Source organism: Nannobrachium achirus (genome assembly GCF_963921795.1).
Source record: "Nannobrachium achirus genome assembly, chromosome: 2".
Lineage (NCBI taxonomy): Eukaryota > Metazoa > Chordata > Actinopteri > Myctophiformes > Myctophidae > Nannobrachium > Nannobrachium achirus.
This window is the reverse complement of record NC_137811.1, coordinates 58,143,565-58,166,014: the sequence shown is the minus strand read 5'-3', so window position 1 is coordinate 58,166,014 and position 22,450 is coordinate 58,143,565. Positions and strand designations below refer to the sequence as shown.

At 44.1% G+C, this 22,450-nt stretch overlaps 1 protein-coding gene across 1 annotated transcript in view; it reads left to right on the top strand.

Moving 5' to 3' along the window:
- znf407 (zinc finger protein 407) overlaps positions 1–22,450 on the top strand; it is a gene marked incomplete at its 3' end in the record, with an annotated part of 227,201 nt that overhangs the window by 5,679 nt on the left and 199,072 nt on the right. Inside the window, 1 exon segment of the mRNA XM_080742837.1 lies at positions 6,144–6,258. Within this exon segment, the coding sequence (XP_080598963.1) occupies positions 6,144–6,258 (115 nt within the window).

The following is a 22,450-nucleotide window of genomic DNA, read 5'->3' as shown; positions in this document are numbered from 1 at the left end:
TGTGTGTGTGTGTGTGTGTGTGTGTGTGTGTGTGTGTGTGTGTGTGTGTGTGTGTGTGTGTGTGTGTGTGTGTGTGTGTGTGTGTGCGCGTGTGTGCGTGTGTGCGTGCGCATGACATAGCAGGCCATTGCATTCGTATTGAGTGACAGGCTATTTCTTAATTGCAGTTATAGTGGAAATGGAAAGCTTGCCATTTCTACGATCAAGTGTGTGGTAGTTTGAGGTTCAACAGTGTTGAATGTGGTTCAGATTAGAGACTGTCCCTGGTGTGTCCTCCTCGCATGTGGTACTGGCCAAACGCCTGATTTGAAGAGACATTGCGTAGATTCCGTAGAAGTTGCTTCTTAAGTACATTTTGATACCAGTACTTTTGTACATTTTAAATTCTGGACTTTTACTTGTAACATATATGTATGTATATGTTACAGTACGTTTGGGTAACTCAGTACGTTCATTGTAAGAGCGCTTGTTTTGTCGTTCACCACACACCAATCGCCACCAGATGGCGACGACAGCCATTCACTAGTGAAGGCGCTGACGTCACTCGTTTGCGACTCTCTTTCTTTATTTACTAGCCTAGCTCGGCAGTGTTTAGCCATTAGCTTACTATGAGCTAGGGAGTGCTCCATTGTAGTCACTTGGACAGGGCGTTTATCGTGGGCTTGCCCAGGCCTGCGGCGCTCGGGGGCGAAGAGCAGGTCCGCTGGCCTTCGCGCCGCTTGCAATGTCGTGGACAATCGAGCGGCTCCGCCTGGAGGACGACGTTGTGGCTCAAAGCGACCGCTTGTTCCGCCCCGTGCCGCACGACGAGTGCTCCGTTTCTCGACCGTACTGTTTCTCTAACAAACCGTGACATATATATCTACATCTGTCTGAGATGCATTTGCAGGTCTGTGAGGCGTAGCAAGTTTGTTACTGGGTCTATAGCTGGTTTCAAGTGTGTTTAAGATTATGTCAAACAGTGATGTTGCTAGGTTTTCAATGTAATGGCCTGGGTCCTGTTACCAACAGGTGGTCATTCAAATGGGTCCCAGAATGACTTTATGGGTCCCACGACGACACACGCATTATGTATCAACGGTGAAAACATCAAAAAGGACTTTAATTTAAACCACTAGTGGCATATACTGTATCTACTTGTATGTAGTTAATAAAGGACAGAAGCATGGATTGTAGGGGTGTAACGATACATTTTAATAGCGATTCGATACATATCACGATACATGGTTAACGATACGATACATGGACGATATTGGTTCATTCATGGTGATACGATGCGATTCGATTTAATGATTTAAAATCGATATAGTAACTATTTAGCAAAGAAATTAAATCTGTGTGAAAGGTGTGGATAGTGCAGGTTTTTAAGGGAAACATGTATTATTATGGATATAAATAAGTAAACGCAGTGATTATCTGCCAAATACATGGACATTGTATATTGACAAACCTGCACCTTGACATGAACCCAGAGATTACACACATTTATCGATAGACCAGTGTAGCTATATGGAAAGGAAAAGTAATTAAACCCCTCCTTTTTATTTTTTCTTCTTAAAAATGCTAAATACAATGCACAAGTAGGTAGTATCGATACAATCGATTCTTTGCACTGCCAATTCGATACGATACAAAATAAAACGATACGATTCGATTTTAGCTGTTTTCATTTCGATCTACTTCGATTTTTTAAGTTAAAAACGATATTTCGATACAGTTACTATATCGTTACACCCCTAATGGATTGAAGACTCCACCACAAGCTCAGCTGGTGCAGTGAAATGACTGATAGCAGGAAGGATAGAGTTGTATGCATCCTGGGTATGCAGGGATGCTTATTTTAATGAGTCCTTTACTAGATGCTACTTGCAGGGCTAGTAGCATCACTGGTCAAAGAAAAAAGAAAATACTCTGTGTTTTATTTTCTCTAGTTCCCAAAGTTACTAAGGCATGTGTTTGCCTTGAAAACACTTGGCAACACCTTGAACCATAACAACCTTTTATAACCTTAGACATCTCCATTTTAACTGACTTGAGTCATTCTGATTTATGTCGAGCTGCCTTCTTATGAACAGCATGTTTACATACATGCATGGCATTACATTACATGAGACATCCATGGCATTGTTTTTGATTCCTGTTCAGGAGAAATGTTACTTAAGGAAATTAAAGCAGTGACACTGGAGGCCCCGAAAAAGATGGATTCAAACAAGTCAAGGGCATTCTCAAAGGTTTAGACTGAATTAGACAGTGTTTCTCGTAGTTTTGCCTTTCTTCATTCGATTGAGTTATGTTGCGGCGTATGAGATTACATTGCCCTGTTCCATTCATGCCGCTCTTATTTGTGGAATGCACCTATTGCTCCTCCTTTTGACAGTGTGTGCCAGTTATTATTATTGCTAAGTTCCCTCATTACATTGAATGATTCACCTTTTATGTAGTGGTCATTTATCCAGGCAGCTTGTTTGTGAGGCTGCGAAGCAGGACTGCGGGGGTCTGCCAGTGTCTGTGGCTGGCAGCGTTGGCCAGATCCTTTTAATTAAGACCCACTTTTTATTCTCTTGATTAATCAGTGAAATCAGGGAACAGTAGTGGGAGGCTGCACACAGATTTGTCAATTTGTCCCTTTAAGGAAAAGCGGGGGGAAAGGGAAAACACGCGCTCACTTGCATTTTTGCCAATGCGGGTGCCGCTGGAATTTGCATTTTGAGGTAAATTGGTCACTTTTTCACAGGAGCAAGCTGTCTGACCTCAGACTTAGCAAAGGGAAGGGGGCTAGGGGGGTGGCAGAGTAATGGCCACACACTCACGAGCATGCATGCTCCTGCTCAGAATGCAACCGTTGTTGCTTGAAGTGTGCTTGAAGAAATGACAGAGAAATAAAGTTACAACAAGCCGTGTCTCATATATAGCATTTTGTGTTATTGGGCATATATCTATAGCCCAGGACTCTAATAATATACTGCATCAGTGGACATGATATTTAGAGAAGGGCTCTTCAACAGGGGGTCCGGGACCCCTAGGGGGTCCTCAGAGTTACTGCAGGGGGTCCTTCAAATCTTTGTGTGATAGAAACCTTTTTTCTCCTTTTTTATATTAACCACTTGAACCCTAACGTCCATATTCTGAAAACCTTTGCCAAAAATAGCAGATCTACAAGCTCGCAACACCTCACAGCACGAGGCGTTGTGAGCTTGTAGATCGGCTATTTTCAGCAAAGAGGTTGGTTGTAGAGGGGAAAAAAAGAGCAGACTAAGTACAGAGTGAAAGGTCAAGTTAACTAAGTATTGACGGTTCAAGTGGTTAAATATCTGATAACACAAATTGACATGAATCCAAAATACACTGATGATAGTGCTGTCAAACGATGAAACTACCGGTATATGGAACCTGGGGGTCCCTGCTTCATCTCTCTCTCTCAGCTAAGGGGGTCCTTGGCCTGAAAACGTTGAAGACCCCTCTGATTTTTTTTATTCTAAAAGATGATGGTCAATGTTAGCCTCTGAGAGGCGAGTGTAGCCAGTGTGTGCGTATGGCGAAAGGCGGGCGTGGATGGTGTGGGGAGTGGAGTGAAACATTGCGAGAGGTTCCTCCTCTCCTCTCAGGAAATGAATTAGTCATTCCCTGTCTTCATCTGGGATGTGAGGGGAGCCACATCGCCCCTGTGTGGATGGCAGTATTAATTTAACATGACACCGCATTGATGGTCAATTTCAGTTTCACGGAGGCTGTTTAAGTGGAGTGGTGGAGTATTAATATGATGAGATGTGAGAACTGAGGGATGTTACATCTCTCTTCCTCGCTGCCATGTCTCATCCTCAGCCAGCCATCTGGACAAATCAGGTCCCCGCGCGCCCGTCTCTCCCTTCACCTCGTTTTTTTTTGGTGTGTGTGTGTGTGTGTGTGTGTGTGTGTGTGTGTGTGTGTGTGTGTGTGTGTGTGTGTGTGTGTGTGTGTGTGTGTGTGTGTGTGTGTGTGTGTGTGTGTGTGTGTGTGTGTGTGTGTGTGTGTGTGTGTGTGTGTGTGTGTGTGTGTGTGTGTGCGTGCGCGCAGGGGTGTCACACCAAATTCTGGGCCCTGGGTACAAGGATTCACTGCGGGCCCCCCATGAATGTTCTTCATAGGAGGAGTGGGTTTTACCCATTTAGACCGGGAACGCATTATTTTGTGCTTTAACTATTTAAAAATAAAAGTGCCACGCTGCAAGCTTGTAGATCTGCATTTTTTTTTATCGTGATTATCAGTGGTGCTCAAACCTTTTCATGGGATATGTATTTAGCCATGGACCTCCATCTCAAAATATATAGTTCCTTCCAGGGTTCCCCCAGAAGCAAAATTTGAGTTACTAATGTTCGCTTAAAAAATACATTATATTCTAAGATTTGCCCACATTTTCATGACTTTTCAAAAATAGCAGATCTACAAGCTCACAGCGCGGCACTCAGAGCTTGTATATCTGCTATTTCTCAATAGCTAAAGTATAAAATAATTAAGGCCCCTCCACCTTGGGCCCTAGTAACCCAGTCACACTCCCCCCCCCCCCCCCCCCCCCTTATTGTGACACCCCTGTGTGTGCGCTGGTGAGTTTGTATGCAGGTCTGTCGGTCTTAGTATGTGTGTGCCGTTCGTGTGCTTGTTGTGTGTACGTGCATATAGGTGTGTGTGTGCGTGCGTGCGTGCGTGCGTGCGTGCGTGCGTGCGTGCGTGCGTGCGTGCGTCTTGACATGCATAACCTATATGTAGGTGTATGCAATGGAGACCTATATGCATGTCTGTGTATGTTTATGCTTGTGTTAAGTATAGCCTCTGTGTGTTTGTGTGTGTGTGTCTGTTTGTTAGACGTAGCACACTGTAGGGACATGTGAAAAGAGACTGGGATTTGCTGCTGCTCGTGTACAGACACCCTCGCTCCCTCCCTCCCTGTTTATGGGCCTTGTTAGCACAGGCATGCCTTTCAATCTTCGTTACCGGCTTAAAATTCGATGTGTCGTACTTCCAGCTCGCAGCAAGTGAACCGTGTATGAACGAATTAGTAATCTACACAAAGTGCTTAATCAAATCAGCGGCTGCCCCCGGAATAAATATTGCAGTACGTCTTGGGATATTCACGGGGAGAGAGGCTCGCTACAAGATGCATACGTTTATATCATATGAGACTCCTGCTTAGATTGGAGTGTCACATTGTGGTGTGGCATGGATCTGGCCCAGTCCCGGTCTGCCACTGCCAACAAAATGTTCTTTTATGACATACGCATAGGTTTCAATTTTACGGGTGTAATCAAATTCCTTATGTGGCAGTGCAGGCCCGAACTAGAACATTTTCATAATTTTACTTGACTGAATCCAGAACTTGGATGAACTGTCTTCCTTTTTGCTAAGTGATGTTTTTGTCACTTCCCATGACTGAATAGGTCCCGGTTTGTCATTTTGCCTGACATAAATTAAGCAGGGTATTGTTGTAGAGCCCATCCACCCATTACACACTTGCAGTTGCAGAGAGAACTCGCAGCGCGCCCATCAGCGGCCCTCCCTACCCTGCTCTTAAATGACGGATGGCAAGTGTAGGCTGTGCCACTCTCTCAAACGGCTGCCCCACCCCACTGGATTTATTAATGACAATAATTAGGGAGAAACCTCCCTGCGAAGCCCGCCAGAGTGATTAGCACTTTAATGATGGAACAGGGGTAGTGAGCGCACGCGGAATTGATTTACGTATTCTGCCTGACCTTTGGAATCCAATTTATGCATCCACAGGCAAAGGAAGAGTAGGTGCGAGATGAAGAAGAGTGACAAGAATAGACAGAGATAGAGAGAGAGAGAGAGCGTGAGAGACTCCTGACACTTTACGGCTTGACTGTTCTTTTGGTAGAGACCGGGCTAAAGAACTGAACCAAAATGCCTTTTGTTTTTTTGGCTGGGAAGTATGCCAATACTAAAGGCACACACTAGTGAGACAAACTGTACAATTGTCTTCTCCCTATCTGGCACTTGGAAGCGTGTAGCTTAATCAGAAAAAGAAAAACTAAGGATCTGCCAAGACAGAGAGTTGTTGACGATGATTTGAAATGGACATGTTTGTATTTGAAAAAACATTTGCTATTGTAGGATTTTATTATATTAACTTGACACACTTTGTTTTGCAGGATCCAAGCCATTCAAGTGTACGATTTGCAACTTTGCCACTGCCCAGCTGGGGGATGCCAGGAACCATGTGAAGAGACACCTGGGCATGAGAGAGTACAAGTGTGACATCTGTGGGTGAGTTATACATCTAATTGTTTGAGACAAAGGTATATTAATCTACCAAAAGTAAGCTCTTGAGGAACTCTTTCCCCTCATGCCTCAACAACTGCCACGGACGTGTCCTTAAAGGTGATACACCATGCATTTAAAAAGTATTTATGTCATATTGTTTATGTCCCAAAAACGTTTTTCAAAAGGTTTGAGGCTAAATTACCACTCCTGAATAGAGAGCCTCTCTCATTTTTGAATGGCTCTCAGAGCATTTCAGCTGCAGTACCACTTTTGGCCTGAACTGCGCCATCCCCCCCCCAAAAAAAATCTTTTTGAAAAAAAAAAAATACATTTTGATTTTTTTATGATGACGTCACAATCGGCAGATGACGTCACAATCGGCAGCAAATCTGGATAGCCTGTTTTGAGAACCCGTGGGATACATTTAACCTTCGCCTTCTCAAAACCAGAGAAAGACACAACGGTCAGAAATGGGACTTTGTGAGGATAGAAGGTGCTAGTGGGACCCCAAAAAAAGGTTTTAAAATAGGAAAAGTGAAATTTCATGGTGTATCACCTTTAAGTAAGGCCATTATGCTATACAAATGCTCCACTGTTCGACTGTAGAATACTACTGGTTTGTGCTCTCACTGGTATGTATGTATGTGAGTGTTTTGTGTTTGAGCTTATGTGCATAATCCTCAATTTCCGCTTTAACTGCTCCCTGAGGCCACGCTTGTACAGAAAAGAACATAAGCACATATTCTTCTTTGTCAACTCGGCTAGTTAGACAAAGGTTAAGAAAATGGAGTTGGGTTTACGGACAATTCATCATTCCAGTCAGTGGGCACACGGTATTACACATGATTAGCTTTACAAATAATCTCAGTCAATGTTGTGGTTTTATATAGGTTATTTAATGTCTATAAATACTCAGTGCAGCGTTATGGTTCTCATCGCGTTAGCGTGGACCCCCTGCATGTAGACCATATGTTCTGCTCAGCTCCATCCAGTCCCATGATAGACCTCCCCACTGTCTTGCCATGTTCAAAAGGACGCACGAGCTGTTTAACATGCAATCGGGGAATAGAGTAAATTGTGGGATTTCTTTTTTCTCCCAGCCATCTCCGCTTCTCTGTGGCGATTATTGCGCGCAGATGAAGACGTATGTGTGGTTATTTAGTCGTCTCCCTCTGTGTAATTCTGTGTATAAACTGTTCCGTTTAGTTTCAGTCGCCGAGGTTTTTGTGTTCTCCTTCCCGAGCCTGAGCCGAGCGAGCGGGGGCCATGTAGCCGGCGTGTTTATTTGCTCCACTCTCTGCCGTTTGCAAACATATTATAGCAGGGCAAACAAGCTTTGGTTAAACACTGCGTCTCCTTTAATGAGGGGAAACGGCTCGTGTTTCACAAGCCCTTCAGCTCAAGCCCTTTCTTCTACAAAGTGTTGCTTATGTGGACCACTGGGTTTTTTGTCCAAAAAAGCTAGTTTTACACTGTAAAATCCTCAGTCTTACAATTATCTATTTGTAACTCAGAGTTTACGAACATGGACCAAATGGAGGGTCCATTTGGTTACATTTGTACTTTTGTAAAGTCGCACGCACCCACGCACACACACGCACACGTGAGGCACAGCACTTCTCCAATATGCCTTTAAATGGGACTACTAAATACAGCCCCTGGTTTCACAAATCATGCGAGTGGAGGAGCTATGTGCTGCCAGTGGCAGCCAGCGGTGACAAATGGGCCCTGTGTGTGCGTTCAGTGCTGACTGATCACCGGGCCATCTCTCCTCTTGACTAAAGAGCAACAAACAAAGAGCCCTCCTGAAGCACCCTCATTAAGGCCACAGCCATACACACACATCATCAGCGTGTGTTTTTTACGTTTTTAAGATTACACGATGCACACGCGCGTATACTTTTCTTAATCTGAATCTAAAGCAGTTGCTAATGGGTGGCCATGTTTCAGGTATAATGTGATTTCTTTCCCTTCCCATCCCTGTTTTGTTTTGTTTTAGGTGACCTAGAAAAGTGAGATTACAGTGCTATTAAGCTAGGCTTTCTCCTGCGGATACTAACAACGGTATAATATTTTGCTTAACGAAACTCAGTTTTAGCTAATGGGATGTTTTTCTTATTGTCACCATTTGTCATCCCAATTAAGGTGAGAACCATTCTCGGATGCCATCCGATTCCTCCATTACAACATTTAGGGATTTTGCAATTAGTTTTGCCGTGGTGTTGCTGATGAAAGACGCTACGACCGGCCTTTTATTGCGTTTCTTCATTGTCATCTGAGCTCGACATGCAGCTTCACATGTTAACTGCACACACAAACATGATATATACACTACTCATGCACATTTATATGTATACTGTACATATACATTTATGTATAATCATATTTAGAATGCACACAGCACATTTAAGCCCCTCAAAGTGTGTTACGACTAATGCACACACTTTATTTGTCTTTACCTTATAACTATAATTATTTAGTTGTTTCTGTTGTCATTGCTGCTACAGTGTTGAACCAAAACCAGATAATTACACGCAATATATGTCAAAAAATACAAATCTGGAATCACTAGTTCTCAAACACATATCTATCCTCAACCTCTTTAACCAACGTCCATAGCATATCATGCACAGTATATGTCTGCTGCTATGCTCACACATAATGTCTTTCCTCAGGTATACTTACCGCAACTTGGGCCCTAAGACATACAGTAGGTGGCCCTATTTTTGTCCATGCCTTAGACCTTATCCCTAAACTTCTTTGCCTTTTTTTGACTATATTGAGAAACACTTTAAAATAGTTTAACTAACCGACCTACATCGACACGTTGTGAGCTTGTAGATCAGCTATTCGAAAATAGTAAAAAAGGTGAAGAAGTTTCGTGATAAGGGGTAAAGCATGGACGAAAATAGGGCCACCTATGTCTTACCTCAGGTATTTACCGCACCGGATGGATATATGGTAAATATGTAGAAAATGTGTTTTGTGTTGTGAGCTTCTAGATCGGCTATTTTCGGCAAACAGGTTTTGTCTAGAGAAAGAGCAGACCAAGTACTGAGCAGACTAAGTACTGTGTAGAGAAAGAGCAGACTAAGTACTGTACAGATTAAAAGGTCAAGTTTATTACGTATTGACGGCTCAAGTGGTTAAATATCTGAAAACACAAATTGGCACAAATCCAAAATACACTGATGAGTGTGCTGTCAAACAATGAAACTATATGGAATCTATGAAAAGGTTGAGGGGATCTCTTCTTCATCTCTCTCTCAACTAAGGCGTCCTTTGCCTGAAAATGTTGAGGACCCCTGCCTTATGGAAATAACCACAACGACTGGAGCTTGAACCAAAACGAATGTCACCCACTGTTTTACACCGGTAAACCTGTGATGTGACAATAACGTTGTCACTGACTCTGATTCTATCTCACTGATGCCATCGACCGGTGCTCTCCTCCGTGATCTTTGAGGCTAGACGATCACCAGGCCCTGGCGTGGCGCGCTAACGATTGAGACGGCACCGAATGGATGTGCTTCCCAGCCGCTGTCCACCTCACTTTAGCGTGGGGTCCGGTGGCTGCGCTCCACGCCGAGGAATCGGGGGGGAATGTTGTTGATACTTGATGATCATATTGTTGTGGCATTTCATTAACAAATGCAAATGGAGGCCAGGCCGCGTTGGAACCTTTGACCTTGCCGCCAATCACGCCTGAGAGCGGTCTTTAGTGCCTCGCTCATCACCACCACTCTGTAGCGTATTTATTTATCTGTCTCTTTGGCCGGCTTTTACACTGCCACTGAAATCTAGCCTGAATCAGATCTGAGTCACATCGAAAGTGGAATCCGATTTTTGAGGTGTTTTCAAATCCGATCCAAATCGGATTTGAGGACATCTGTCTCAGTCTGAAAGCAGTAACCACATCCACCGCATTGAGTTATACGCAAGTCACATGTAAGTCACATCAAACTGTCCAAACGTCACTTGCTGTGCGACCCGAGCGCGGAGCGCCGACGTCATTACAGAGCGCGAGTATTTACTATTTGACTACAGCGTGCTGAGCACATGAGAAAAACAAGAGAGGAGAGAGAAAACATGTGAGCTAAACGGATAAAACCAGAGAGAAGAGCGAAACAGTAAAGAAAATAAGAGAGAAAAACAATATTGTAACGTGTGTTTGTGTTTGTTTTTGTTGTTGTCGCTTGTCTGTTATGTCGCATTTCCTGAACACGTGATCAACTAGCGCCAACGTTGTGACGTAACGTCATGACTGCTCACTCATCAGTAAACAAACCAACGTAAAGTTTAAGTGTATAGAGGGTATCTTCACATTTCTAAAGTGACAATTTAAGGACGTTTTAATACCTCTAAAATGACAAATTAAACATTGTCCAAATTGTCAATATATAGGGGCAGAAAATAGCCGATCTACATGCTAACAAACAACGGCTATTTTCACAATTGAACGTTTTTTATTTTTTATTTTTCATTTTCGACTTTTGACTTTCTTTGGTGGGAGTCGGCTTGTGTAATGAAGTCGACTGAGTCAACTTGTCAACTTTTTCGTTAATGCCCTAACACGTACATGTAATGCCTGACATTGTGGTTCCCCTGACACATCACTGTGACATCACAGGTGACATCAAAGTGGTGTGGCTGGTTCAGACAGGGATCTCCATGTATGGGTATGAAAGGGATTGTATGTTGTGATGTCACAGGAACCACTCTATGCCCAATTGCCCATATATGGAGATCCCCGATGTCATCAATATTAAGCCCATAATCTAACAGGACTTCATATCCATATATGGGGAACTGGTCCTATATACGTCACTGGCCAGACAGCCAAGACATGGCGCGACCTCGCTGACATACTTGTCAGCAGTGGTCAAAAACTGAGGCATTATTGATTATTTTTAGACATTCATTATTGCGTAAAGCTACTTCTATATTTAATCTTTTAGCGAGGATGTCTCATGAATAGTACCAAACTGATTGATCTGCCCTAATTTGGGCTACAAAAAAACAACCCCGGAGCTGCGAAAACAGCAGAAAACACAAATTGGGCCGCTAGCATACACAATAAGATTTCTCATATTTAATTGGTTAAAGAAACAACAACCTTAAAGCACGTGAGACGGCAGTTTTCTTGTCTTTCCCCTGGCGTGTTTTGTCCACAGTGGGGCTAGGCCACTTAACCTATGTAGGCCTAGACTTATTGAATGCTTTAACTATTGAAAAATAGCAGATATACAAGCTCACAGCGCGGCACCGAGTGCCGCGCTGCAAGCTTGTAGATCTGCTATTTTTGGAAAAATCGTGAAGATTTCTGCAAAACTTTGAATTTATATATATATTTTTTAAAGCGAACATTTGTAACTCAAATATTTGCTTCTGGGGGGTCCCTGATACAATATTTTGAGATGGGGGTCTGGCCGAATAGATATCATTTTGGGGGTCCTTCGCATGAAAAAGTTTGAGCACCACCGACATAGAAACATATCTTTTTTCAAAAAACCTTAGAAGGATTCAAAGGACACTTATAGAATCGGGTCAGAATCGGGTCAAAATTCGAATGTTCACGATTTTTCAAAAACAGCAGATCTACAAGCTCGCAGCGCGGCACTCGGTGCCGCGCTGTGAGCTTGTATATCTGCTGTTTTTCAATAGCTAAAGCATAAAATAATAATACGCAATGACGCGTACCCCGGTCTAACTGGTTTAATGAGCCTCCTCTTCCTCTCTTCCATCATCTTCCAGAAAGGCCCTGGATTCAGCACTTCCTCCCCCCAATCCTTCTCCCCCTTCATAACCCCGCTGCTCCCTCCTCGTCCTCCCCAAAGATGCTACGGACGGCCAGTGCTGTTTGTAGGTGCTAAATTATGCATCAGGAGTCTAAATGCTGTGAGGCATTGGTTTAATATCTCAGCCCAGGCCTTAGAAGTATTAACGCTATGGTGTGGACGTGCACGGTGCTCTCGTGGTCCGCACGCTTTATGGTTGTGGGTCATATAAGCAAGCCGTTTGCTTACCGACCGTCACTTCAGGAATCTGGATGAAACTTAAAAACTGTTGCTCTCCTCTCGCTCTCTCTCTCTCCCAGTTAGAAAAAGTTTGCGGCTGTGCTGCCGAGGCCGTCTTCTCTGTAGTGTCGAAATCTGCATTGTGTTTCCTTCCTTCTCTCACTTCACTTGACTTAAATCCTGAGTTATACTTGGTCGCGCGTCTTGTGTTGCGCTGGAAAAAGGTCGGATCTACACGCTCTCAATGCGGCGTGGGCGCAAGGCGTCATGAGCTTTTAGATCGGCTTTTTTTTCACGTGCGACACCGGCTTGCAACCAAGTATAAATCGGGCTTTAGTGTCGGAGTGAGTGTATATGTCACCGGATGTTAGAGAAACAGGACGGCCGAGAAACGGAGCACTCGCGGTGCCGCACGGGGCGGAACAAGCGGTCGCCCACAACAACGTCCTCCAGGCGGAGCCCATCGATTGTCCACGACATTGCAAGCGGCGCGAAGGCCAGTGGACCTTGGTCCCGCTCTTCGCCCCCGAGCGCCGCAGGCGCGAGTGGCCGCGAAGAGCGGGCCAGGGCCGCGCGGCCGGCGGAGCGCCGCGCGAGTTACGAAGCCGTGGTGAATGCAATCGTTATATTTATGCCCAGGCCGTAAGGCCTGGGCAAGCCCAAGATAAACGCTCATAGTAAGCTAATGGCTAAGCTAATGGCTAAGCTAATGGCTAAACACCGCCCAGCTAGGCTAGTAAATAAAGAAAGGGAGTCGCAAACAAGTGACGTCAGCGCCTGCACTAGTGAATGGCTGTCTATGGGCTGTCGTCGCCATCTGGTGGTGATTAGTGTGTGGTGAACGAAACAAGCGCTCTTACAATGAACGTCCTGAGTTACCCAAACATGCTGTAACATATATATATATAGTCCTGATTTCATGTTGGCTGTTGTGTGTATATGTGTGTGTGTGATTTGACTGTTAACAGGATGGGGCTGGCTCGTGTCAGGCTTTTGTGTCCCCCCCCCCCCTGTCTTGCGAGAGTGTCTGGGATGTTCCCAGAATAGCCCATCAGTTCCGCCCCGCATGGCTCATCCGCTGTAATGTGCCTTAATGCCCGGGCCCGCGTGAGGGTGTGAGGCCCTGGCAGTGACAGTAGAGCAACATCTTAGCTATGCTGCTTATCCAGAGAAAGCCGTCACTTAATCTGTTTAGGCCTAGGAATTATCTGATGCTTTTAACTATTGAAAAATAGCAGATACCGAGGCACCGAGTGCCGCGCTGCGAGCTTGTAGATCTGCTATTTTTGAAAAATCTAATCGTCTTTTAATATGTCTTTTTTTAAAGTGAACATTTGTGACTCAAATATTTGCTTCTGGGTGGTCCCTGGAACAACATATTTTGAGATGGGGGGGGTGGTCCACGGCCAAATACATGTAATTTTGGAGGTCCTTGACATGAAAAAGTTTGAGCACCAGTGGCATAGAAACAAACCTTGGAAGGATTTAGAAGACACGTATTAAATTGGGTCAAAATATTCAAAGACTTGCAAAAATGTTCCATGATTTTTCAAACATAGCAGATCTACAAGCTCGAGTGCCGTGCTTTGAGCTTGTATATCTGCTATTTTTTTTTTTATAGTTAAAGCATAAAATAATGCGTAAAAAAGACTGTGTACCCGGTCCGAACGGCTTAACTCAGCCCCTCTATTGTCTACACACACCCTTCTCCTTCTCCCTGACGTGATTCTCTATAATCCTCCAACAGAATCTGGTTAGAACTCCCCGAGAACTATTTTTATGTGTGTGTGTGTGTGTGTGTGTGCGCGCCCCCCGCCCCTCGTCCTCCCATTTAAACATTAATGGTTGTTGCAGATGAAGAGAAGGATCCCTATGAGGATGATTATAATGTCACTCCCCTGATCTCCCGCCGCCCCCGAAATAATTGTACATCATGGCTTCATAACGTGTCAGAGGGACGTCGGGTGGCGTGCAATTAAAACCACGGAATATAATACAGCAAATTACTGCCTGTCAGGCCCGTGAACAACACACTCCGTATTTGAGTTACACTTAATCATCACGTGCATTAGCGACTTCGCTAAGATCCCCCCCTCTCTCTCTTACGGCACGGGCGTGAAACACACTGCGGGGGGATTGTGTCTGCGATACAACAGCTCTAGGGGTACTTATGTATTTATATTAGACTTGGACCCTTTAAAAGGCCACGATGTTGTAAATGATTTAGCTGTGTGTGTGTGTGTGTGACCAAGAACACGCACCATGTGTTGGCAGGAGCACTATGCAGGAGTTTCTGAATTTTATTATCAGGCAACAGATGTAAACATTGAATATTTACCCCCAAACAAGTCAGCTACCACGAGCCTTTTGTGTTTGCATATTTCATTAGCATTTTTATTCAAACTCAAGATGGTGTGAATTAGGCAAGGCCATATGTACAGTGAATAGTAAACGTATAGAAACGTTGCTGCTTAAACCAGGTCTAAATTGTATTGTCCTTTTTAGACTTATTGATCTGCGCGTACCTGAGGGCTTATTATTCTTGCTCTTTTAGTCCATTTAGGTCTAGAATTATTGAATGCTTTAACTATTGAAAAATAGCAGATCTACAAGCTCACGGCGCGGCACTGAGTGCCGCGCTGTGAGCTTGTAGATCTGCTATTTTCGAAAAGTCGTGAAAATGTGTATAAAACTATGAATATATGTATTTCTAGAGCGAACATTTGTAACTCAAATTTTGCTTCTGGGGGGGTCCCTGGAACTAAATATTTTTAGATGGGGGGTCCGTGGCCAAATACATATAATTTTGGGGGTCCTCGACACGAAAAGGTTTTAGCACCACTGACATAGAAACATAGTTTTTTTTTTCAGAAAACCTTAGAAGGATTTAGAAGACACTTATGGAATCGGGTCAAAATATTCAAACACTTTTATGATTTTTCAAAAATAGCAGATCTACAAGTGAGCTTGTATATCTGCTATTTTTTAATAGTTAAAGCATAACATATTGCCTAATAATGGTGTACCCGGGCTGAATGGGTTTAGAGGCAGGGCTGACATTTATTTCCATCTGGAAGATGTATCAATGTTTACTGCTCTGGACACTTTGAAAGTTCCTGTCTGGGGAGAGAGAGTCCGACATGGCCAGGCGGTGTGGAACGTGGTCCCTCCACCAAAATAAACACATTCTGCCCCTGATGCGCTTAACTGAATTTAGTGCGCCATTATCGGAAATGAAATAAGTAACGTTAAAGGTCATTTGGAAAATAATGCAGAAAGGCCGGTCTGGAAAGGTTAAGTATGTGACGGAGCTGTTCTGATGATAACGAGGGGGTACTGCGTATGGCCGGGGAGAGCTCAGCGGTCTGTTTTTGACTGGGCGGCGCGCCGCGATCGCTCTTTATGACCGGGACAGCTTTACAGCCCGTTACCCCCCCCCCATAACACGATAAAGCGCAGCATAATGGATTGGATGTGTTTAGTAGCCTTGGGCTGATGTTTGTAAAATTAATGTTTTTGCAAAGGAAATACACACTGGTGTGTCTGTGTGCGCGTGCGCGTGCACTCTCACACAGACACACACACATGCAGCGAGGCCAGACATAATCAATATAAAATCCATCATACATTTTTTAGAATGGAATTATGATCTCTTAATTTCCTCCTTCTCATGACATTTCCAATCTGTTTGCTTATAAAATGACATCAACATATGGCTTCATTAGAAAGCCTTGGATTATGGCTCTGTTAATCAGTGCAGAGGCAAGGCTCGGCAGAAGTCATGCAACTCCGTTTTTGGCTTCAGAAATTAGGCAGTACAATTGCATGAGGGACACAAGGACAAGGTTGTGTGTCTGTTTTGCTTGGCCAGTCTCATATTGTTGAAAGTACTGTTTGTAGAGCAGGGGTTCCCAAACTTTTTTGTCTAGGGGCACTTTTCACTCCCAGCACATTATATTTATAGCATATCGTCGTTGTCGGGTGGAAACCTTGTACTGTATGTCCAAAACCGTTCGTTTTGTATTTATCATATATAAAATGTACTAAACTAGTGAAAACAGCAGATGCGAGGCGTTGTGTGCTTGTAGATCGGCTGTTTTCACTAGTTTTGTGCGACAGTCTTGTATGATGAAGCAGGGCTTTGCTTTACCAAAAGACGTAAGCATATTTTAGTGATTATGTTGCGAGGAAAGCGTTGAGATAATAACCATTTTGTTTAGAACGGACTGAAAATGACTTTGGACTTGAAGTTTAAAATGATACTAAATATTTGTTCAAGTGTCCAAATAAATTCCAAATATTATCAAATTATCTCGCGGCACCCCTGGATTGCCGTCACGGCACCCCAGGGTGCCCCGTCACCCACTTTGAAAACCCCTGATGTAGAGGATGTGACTGAACGCGATATGTGAGAGCCTATCACTCCTATTAGATCTTAAAACTCATTTACTGCTATTTTAAAACCCTTCTAATGTTCCACACCGCCAGGACTTTGCCTACCTTTAACTCATACCTCGCGATCCCCGTAGAGCCCGTAGATATCCCGCTGTACCGCGCTGCCATGCCCGTAGAGCCCGCAAAGTTTAATTAGCTTTAATCATTATGAAAGGATTAAAAGTATTAGCGCAGATTTTCGCTGATTCTGGCTCTTTAGGCCCGCCCCCCTAACTGTATCCGGTCATTTCCGGTCTGAACCGGATCCAGCTTTCCGTATCCAGTCTGAGCCTGGGCCATAGTCCCGCCTCCATTGGTTTACTGTGTAACAGAAGTGGAAGCTACTGGGCGATGGAACGTTCGTTTTTCAATCGGATTTTTGCGTTTGGAAACTTTGATCCAGTCTCTACACGCCTGGATTATGATCCCCGCACATATCGTGCGTTTTGTGCGCGAACGTGTCCACGTGTTACCATAGCGCACAGTTGGCTTTTTTCAATGCTTTTTCATGTAAACACTGGCTGATAAGCAGAGATACAGCGTGGCAACGGATATGTCTTTTTCAATGGGGTTTTTTGTATTCGAAAGCTTGTCACCGAGTCTACACGTCTACTAGATGAGTCGCGCACAGATTGTGCACGATGCGTGCGCGTGCCCACGCTAAAAGGTAAGGACAATTTGGCAGCTGCTTACTACAGCTATGTTTAAAATGGCAGAGAAAAAGTTAACGTGGGCGCGTGCGCGCATCTTGTGCGCGATGGTTCACCAATCGCGTTCGCTCTAGTATCCACTCATGGTAAGCGACAAAAAAACAACAGTCCTCCATTTTCCATAGCGAAACAGTTTGCATGCCACGTGATTATTGCGTAACCTGGAAGTGAATGTGCTCAGAGACAGGATACAGGCGGTTGTTGTCCCGTCCCCTGATCTCTTCTGGGACTTTCACTTCCGGTTCATTTCCGGGTTGCCCATGCATGGAGCAAAACAAAACATGTCGGATCGGCGATCATATTTTAATATTTTTATAGCGTATTACAGCATATTTATGACTCGCCATACACGTCATAGGCAGAACGGACACGTTTATATAACTCGTCCAACTTGTCATAGGCAGTAAATGAGTTTTAGCAACACTCATACTCTCATACAGTCAGACAGGGTCCTATTGGCTCTTTAGTGGCCCCCAACGTGAGAGTTAAGGTGCTTCATAATCAAAACATTTCCCTTTAATCGAGCACAAACAAAACAGAAGCTACTTTATCAGCCAGATGCTGAATGGCAGAATCGGTAGTAGTTTGGTCAAGGCGCTAACACAGCACATAGACTCATGTTATTGAGGTGTTATTACGTTCATATTAAACTGTTATTAAGAAAACAACGGAGGACGCTCTGGTCCATGTGATGAAGATGCTTCATCCTCTCTGCACGATGTGGGATCTCGCTAATTTCTTTGTTTGCTTTTATCACCAACACATTAACCTGAAGCAATTGAAATCGACCCTTAAGGGTCCATCTTTTTACGCTCTCAAAGTTAAATTAACACTCAAATACCTGGAACGTGCCCGAGTCGCATTAGATTTTAACGACTTTAACCATTATTTTTGCTTTAACTATAGAAAAATAGCACATATACAAGCTCACAGCGCGGCACCGAGTGCCACGCTGCGAGCTTGTAGATCTGCTATTTTTGAAAAATCATGAAAATGTGTGCGAGTCTTTGAATATCTTTGACCCGACTTCTAAATCCTTCCTCTAAATCACTGGTTCTCAAACGTTTTCATGTCAAGGACCCCCAAAATGACATGTATTTGGCCACGGACCCCCATTTCAAAATATTTAGTTCCAGGGACCCCCCCCCCCAAAAGCAAAATTTGAGTTACAAACGTTCGCTTTAAAAAATACATATATTCAAGGATTTGCACACATTGTCACCACTTATCCCAAAAATAGCAGATCTACAAGCTCGCAGCGCGGCACTCGGTGCCACGCTTGTATATCTGCTATTTTTCAATAGTTAAAGCAGTCAATAATTCTAGGCCCTAAATGTGTTAACACCGGGTATCTTATGCGTATAATAAAGAAATAAGGTTCTCGGTGCATTATATCCATGCGTGTTTCATTTCATTTCACGTTGTCCCGCACAAAGGAACAAGGAACAAACCCCTTCGTTTAATTCTCCTGCCAACGGAAGCTGAGGCGTTCGTTCTATTGAGCTAATCATCTGAAGGCAGATTTAGGAGCCTGGCGCTGTTATGGAAAAAGAAGAAAAAAAAAGAATAGGGGAGAAAAGTTAATGAGTGATTAACAACAGCAATTAAAAGAAGAAGAGGAAGGAGTAGACGAAGGAGGGAAAAAGTGTGTAATTAAAATATCACTCTCTCTCTTTGTCAAAAAGTGTGTGTGTCATCCATTGTGCACTTATTAAAAGCTGGGAGGGAAGGAGAGAACAGTGTTTAATTCATTTAGGTCTAGAACTGTTTAACGCTTTAACTGTTGAAAAACAGCTCGCAGCGCGGCACCGAGTGCTGCACTGCGAGCTTGTAGATCTGCTATTTTTATTTATTTATTTTTTAATCATGAAAATGTCTACAAATCTTTGAATGTCAAATTTTTTAAGTGAACATTTATAACTCAAATATCTGCTTCTGGGGGGGGGGGGGGGGGGGGGGGTGTCCCTGATACAAAGTATTTTGAGACAGGCGTCGGCGGCCAAATACATATAATTCTAGGGGTCCTTGACATGAAAGAGTTTGAGAACCACTGACGTAGAAACATGCGTTTAAAAAAAAAAAGGATTTCGAAGAAGACACTTATAGAATCGGGTCAAAATCGGGTCAAAATTCAAACAGTTTATGATTTTTCAAAAATAGCCGATCTACAAGCTCGCAGCCCGGCACTCGGTGCCGGCGCTGTGAGCTTGTAGATCTGCTTTTTTTAAATAGTCAAAGCATAAAATAATAATACGCAATGATGATGCGTACCCGGTCTGAGCGGGTTAATTCCAGCACCCCGAAGTGTCTGGTAATCTGCCCGCGGATGGAGCTGGGAAGGCTGTAAGTCATGTTTAAGTGTGGGGCCGTGTCATTGCAGGTTCACAGTCATGCATTTCTGCTGTTGACACCCATCGAGGCAAAGGGGGGATATTTGGCAGTCAGGAGTAATTTAACTTAATTAATGGGATGCATATTTGATGGAGGAATAAAATATCCCGGCTCAGCAAAGTGGAAAAAGGGGAAAGATTTAGTGGGAGTTAAAGGTGGAGGGGAGAGTAATTTGTGCGTTCAGTTACTGTGGCTGCTTGAGAGACGAAGAGAGCGAGCACGAGAAGGAAAGGAAGGGGAAGGGGAGAGGAATGAGACGTAAGGATGGGTAGAAGGTGATGGGAGTGAGGGTTGATAAAGATATGAGAGAGAGAGAGAGAGAGAGAGAGAGAGAGAGAGAGAGAGAGAGAGAGAGAGAGAGAGAGAGGTTGATAAAGATAGCTGCGGGAGCGAGGGAGGGGAGGATGATGGTTGGAGAGATGGATGTTTGACGCGGAGCTGAGCGGATGTGTTGGAGGGGAATGGGCTGTCCCTCCATTGAGAGGGCAATCAGACTGACAGGCCTTGATTTAATTGATATCGGGAGTGAGCGCTCCTCCGTACAAACAGACACATAACGCTGGTTTGCAAACTTGTGGCAGCAGAGCTGCCTGCCGGGCTGCCAAGAGGGCCTCTTTAATATTCATGAGGGGCTTTTAAGGGTTGTTCGTTCGGCGGTGCCGGAGAACGAAATGCACCCCCCGATCTTTACTCTTAACACGCCTTTACCTCCTCCCCCCATTTTACCTTACACATGCACATACGCACGCACACACACACACACACACACACACACACACTAACACACGAGCACGCACACACAGACACGCGACACGCTGGTTCTCTCAGACAAACTCGTGGCCCGATGAAAAGCTGTCACGCTGCTCTTAATCTCCCCTGGCACTTTTTAATTGACTTCCTGTAGGTATAGATTATTTTCATGGAGAGTCTGCCGCCGAGATGTTTGATACCATCCTGGAGACTGGCATCTGGGATGCTTGCTTGTAGCTCACCTTAGAGATGATGCTCCCATCTCTCTCTCCCTCTCGCTCTGTGTCTGTCTCTCTCTCTCTCCCTTTCTGTCTCTCTCTCCCTCTGTGTGTGATGGCCAGACTTATTGGGGGAACAGGGGAGAGAGGTAAAATGCAATCAGTCATTGCCATCATCGTAATTGAGCTGATGTACCTGCTGTGTGTGCACGCATACAGGCAGGCTGCTGCCTAGCGGACAGGGAAGGGGACATGGTGGCACACGGTCTGCCTTTAAGGGCGGCCTTTGTGTCAGAGTGAAGCCACTTGTAGGACAGACTCTACCTGTCACACAGTACATGGTACACATCCCGATGTCTACCTCAGATACACACACATACACACACACGTACGCACTCGCACATGGTGTGCGCTCAAATGCACCTGCGCACACGCGCACGTAGGGATGGGACGATATGAACATTTCATATTGCGATTATTGTGAAGGAAGAAATCGCGATTTACGATATTATCGCGATAATCAAAATCCATTATCCTTGGGTGGAACGTTTGCCAAAAAATAGCAGATCTACAAGACGCGTTGTGAGCTTGTAGTTCGGCTATTTTTTGGCAAAGACATTTGATGCAGAGTGAAAAAGACTGTACCAAGTACGTATATTATTAAGTATCTTTTACCAAGTACCTTTTGTACTGGATATGCAGTTCGTCAAATAAAAGGTGAATTGATCCCAGTGCATGACGGAGGACGATATCACGATAAATTAAATCTCCACGATACGATTATCGCGATTGTTTTTTATCACGATAATATCGCTTATCGTCCCATCCCTGCATGGTACACATCTCAATATCTACCTCAGACACACACACACACACACACCTGCATGTGTACGCGCACATGATGTGCACACAAATGCACATGCGCACACGCATGCACTGCACACACTCTTTGCTTAACTAGAATAATTCATATCTTTTTAGATTGTCTTTCGAGTGGCTGAAGGGAGGGAGACCAAGGTAATTATCTCATCAAGCGTGTCGTTGTTTCTTTTTGTCCTGGTGGGCATAAATTAACGGAGGCTTTGCCAGTTGGCCCGGCGGGGTCAGTTAGTGGTTTGGCCCGTTCTTCTCCTATAGCTCATCATTTGTTAGCATGCTTCAGGCCTAATATCATGAAATCCCCATGATCCCCAGATTTATGAAGTGATATTGACCATTGTCTATGCAAAACAGATAATAATCCATGATGGATGGCCGACATTAGCCGTGAAATTACATCAACCTTAACAGCCTATCGTGGAAACACACCTAGCCGGTTCCCCGCTCCTCCCCGCTGCCTGTTTAACCCATTTAGGCCTGGGATTATATTGGATGCTTTAACTATTGAAAAATAGCAGATATACAAGCTCACAGCGCGGCACTCGTGCCGCGCTGCGAGCATGTAGATCTACTATTTTTGAAAAATCAAGATATTTTTTCTTTGAATATATCTATTTAAAAGCGAACATTTGCAACTCAAATATTTGCTTCTGGGGGGGGTCCCTGGAAATCACATATTTTGAGATGTTGTTCCGTGGCCAAATACATATCATTTCGGGTGTCCTTCACATGAGAACGTTTGAGAACCACTGACATAGAAAACACGCGTTTTCAAAAAAAAAAAACTTAGAAGGAT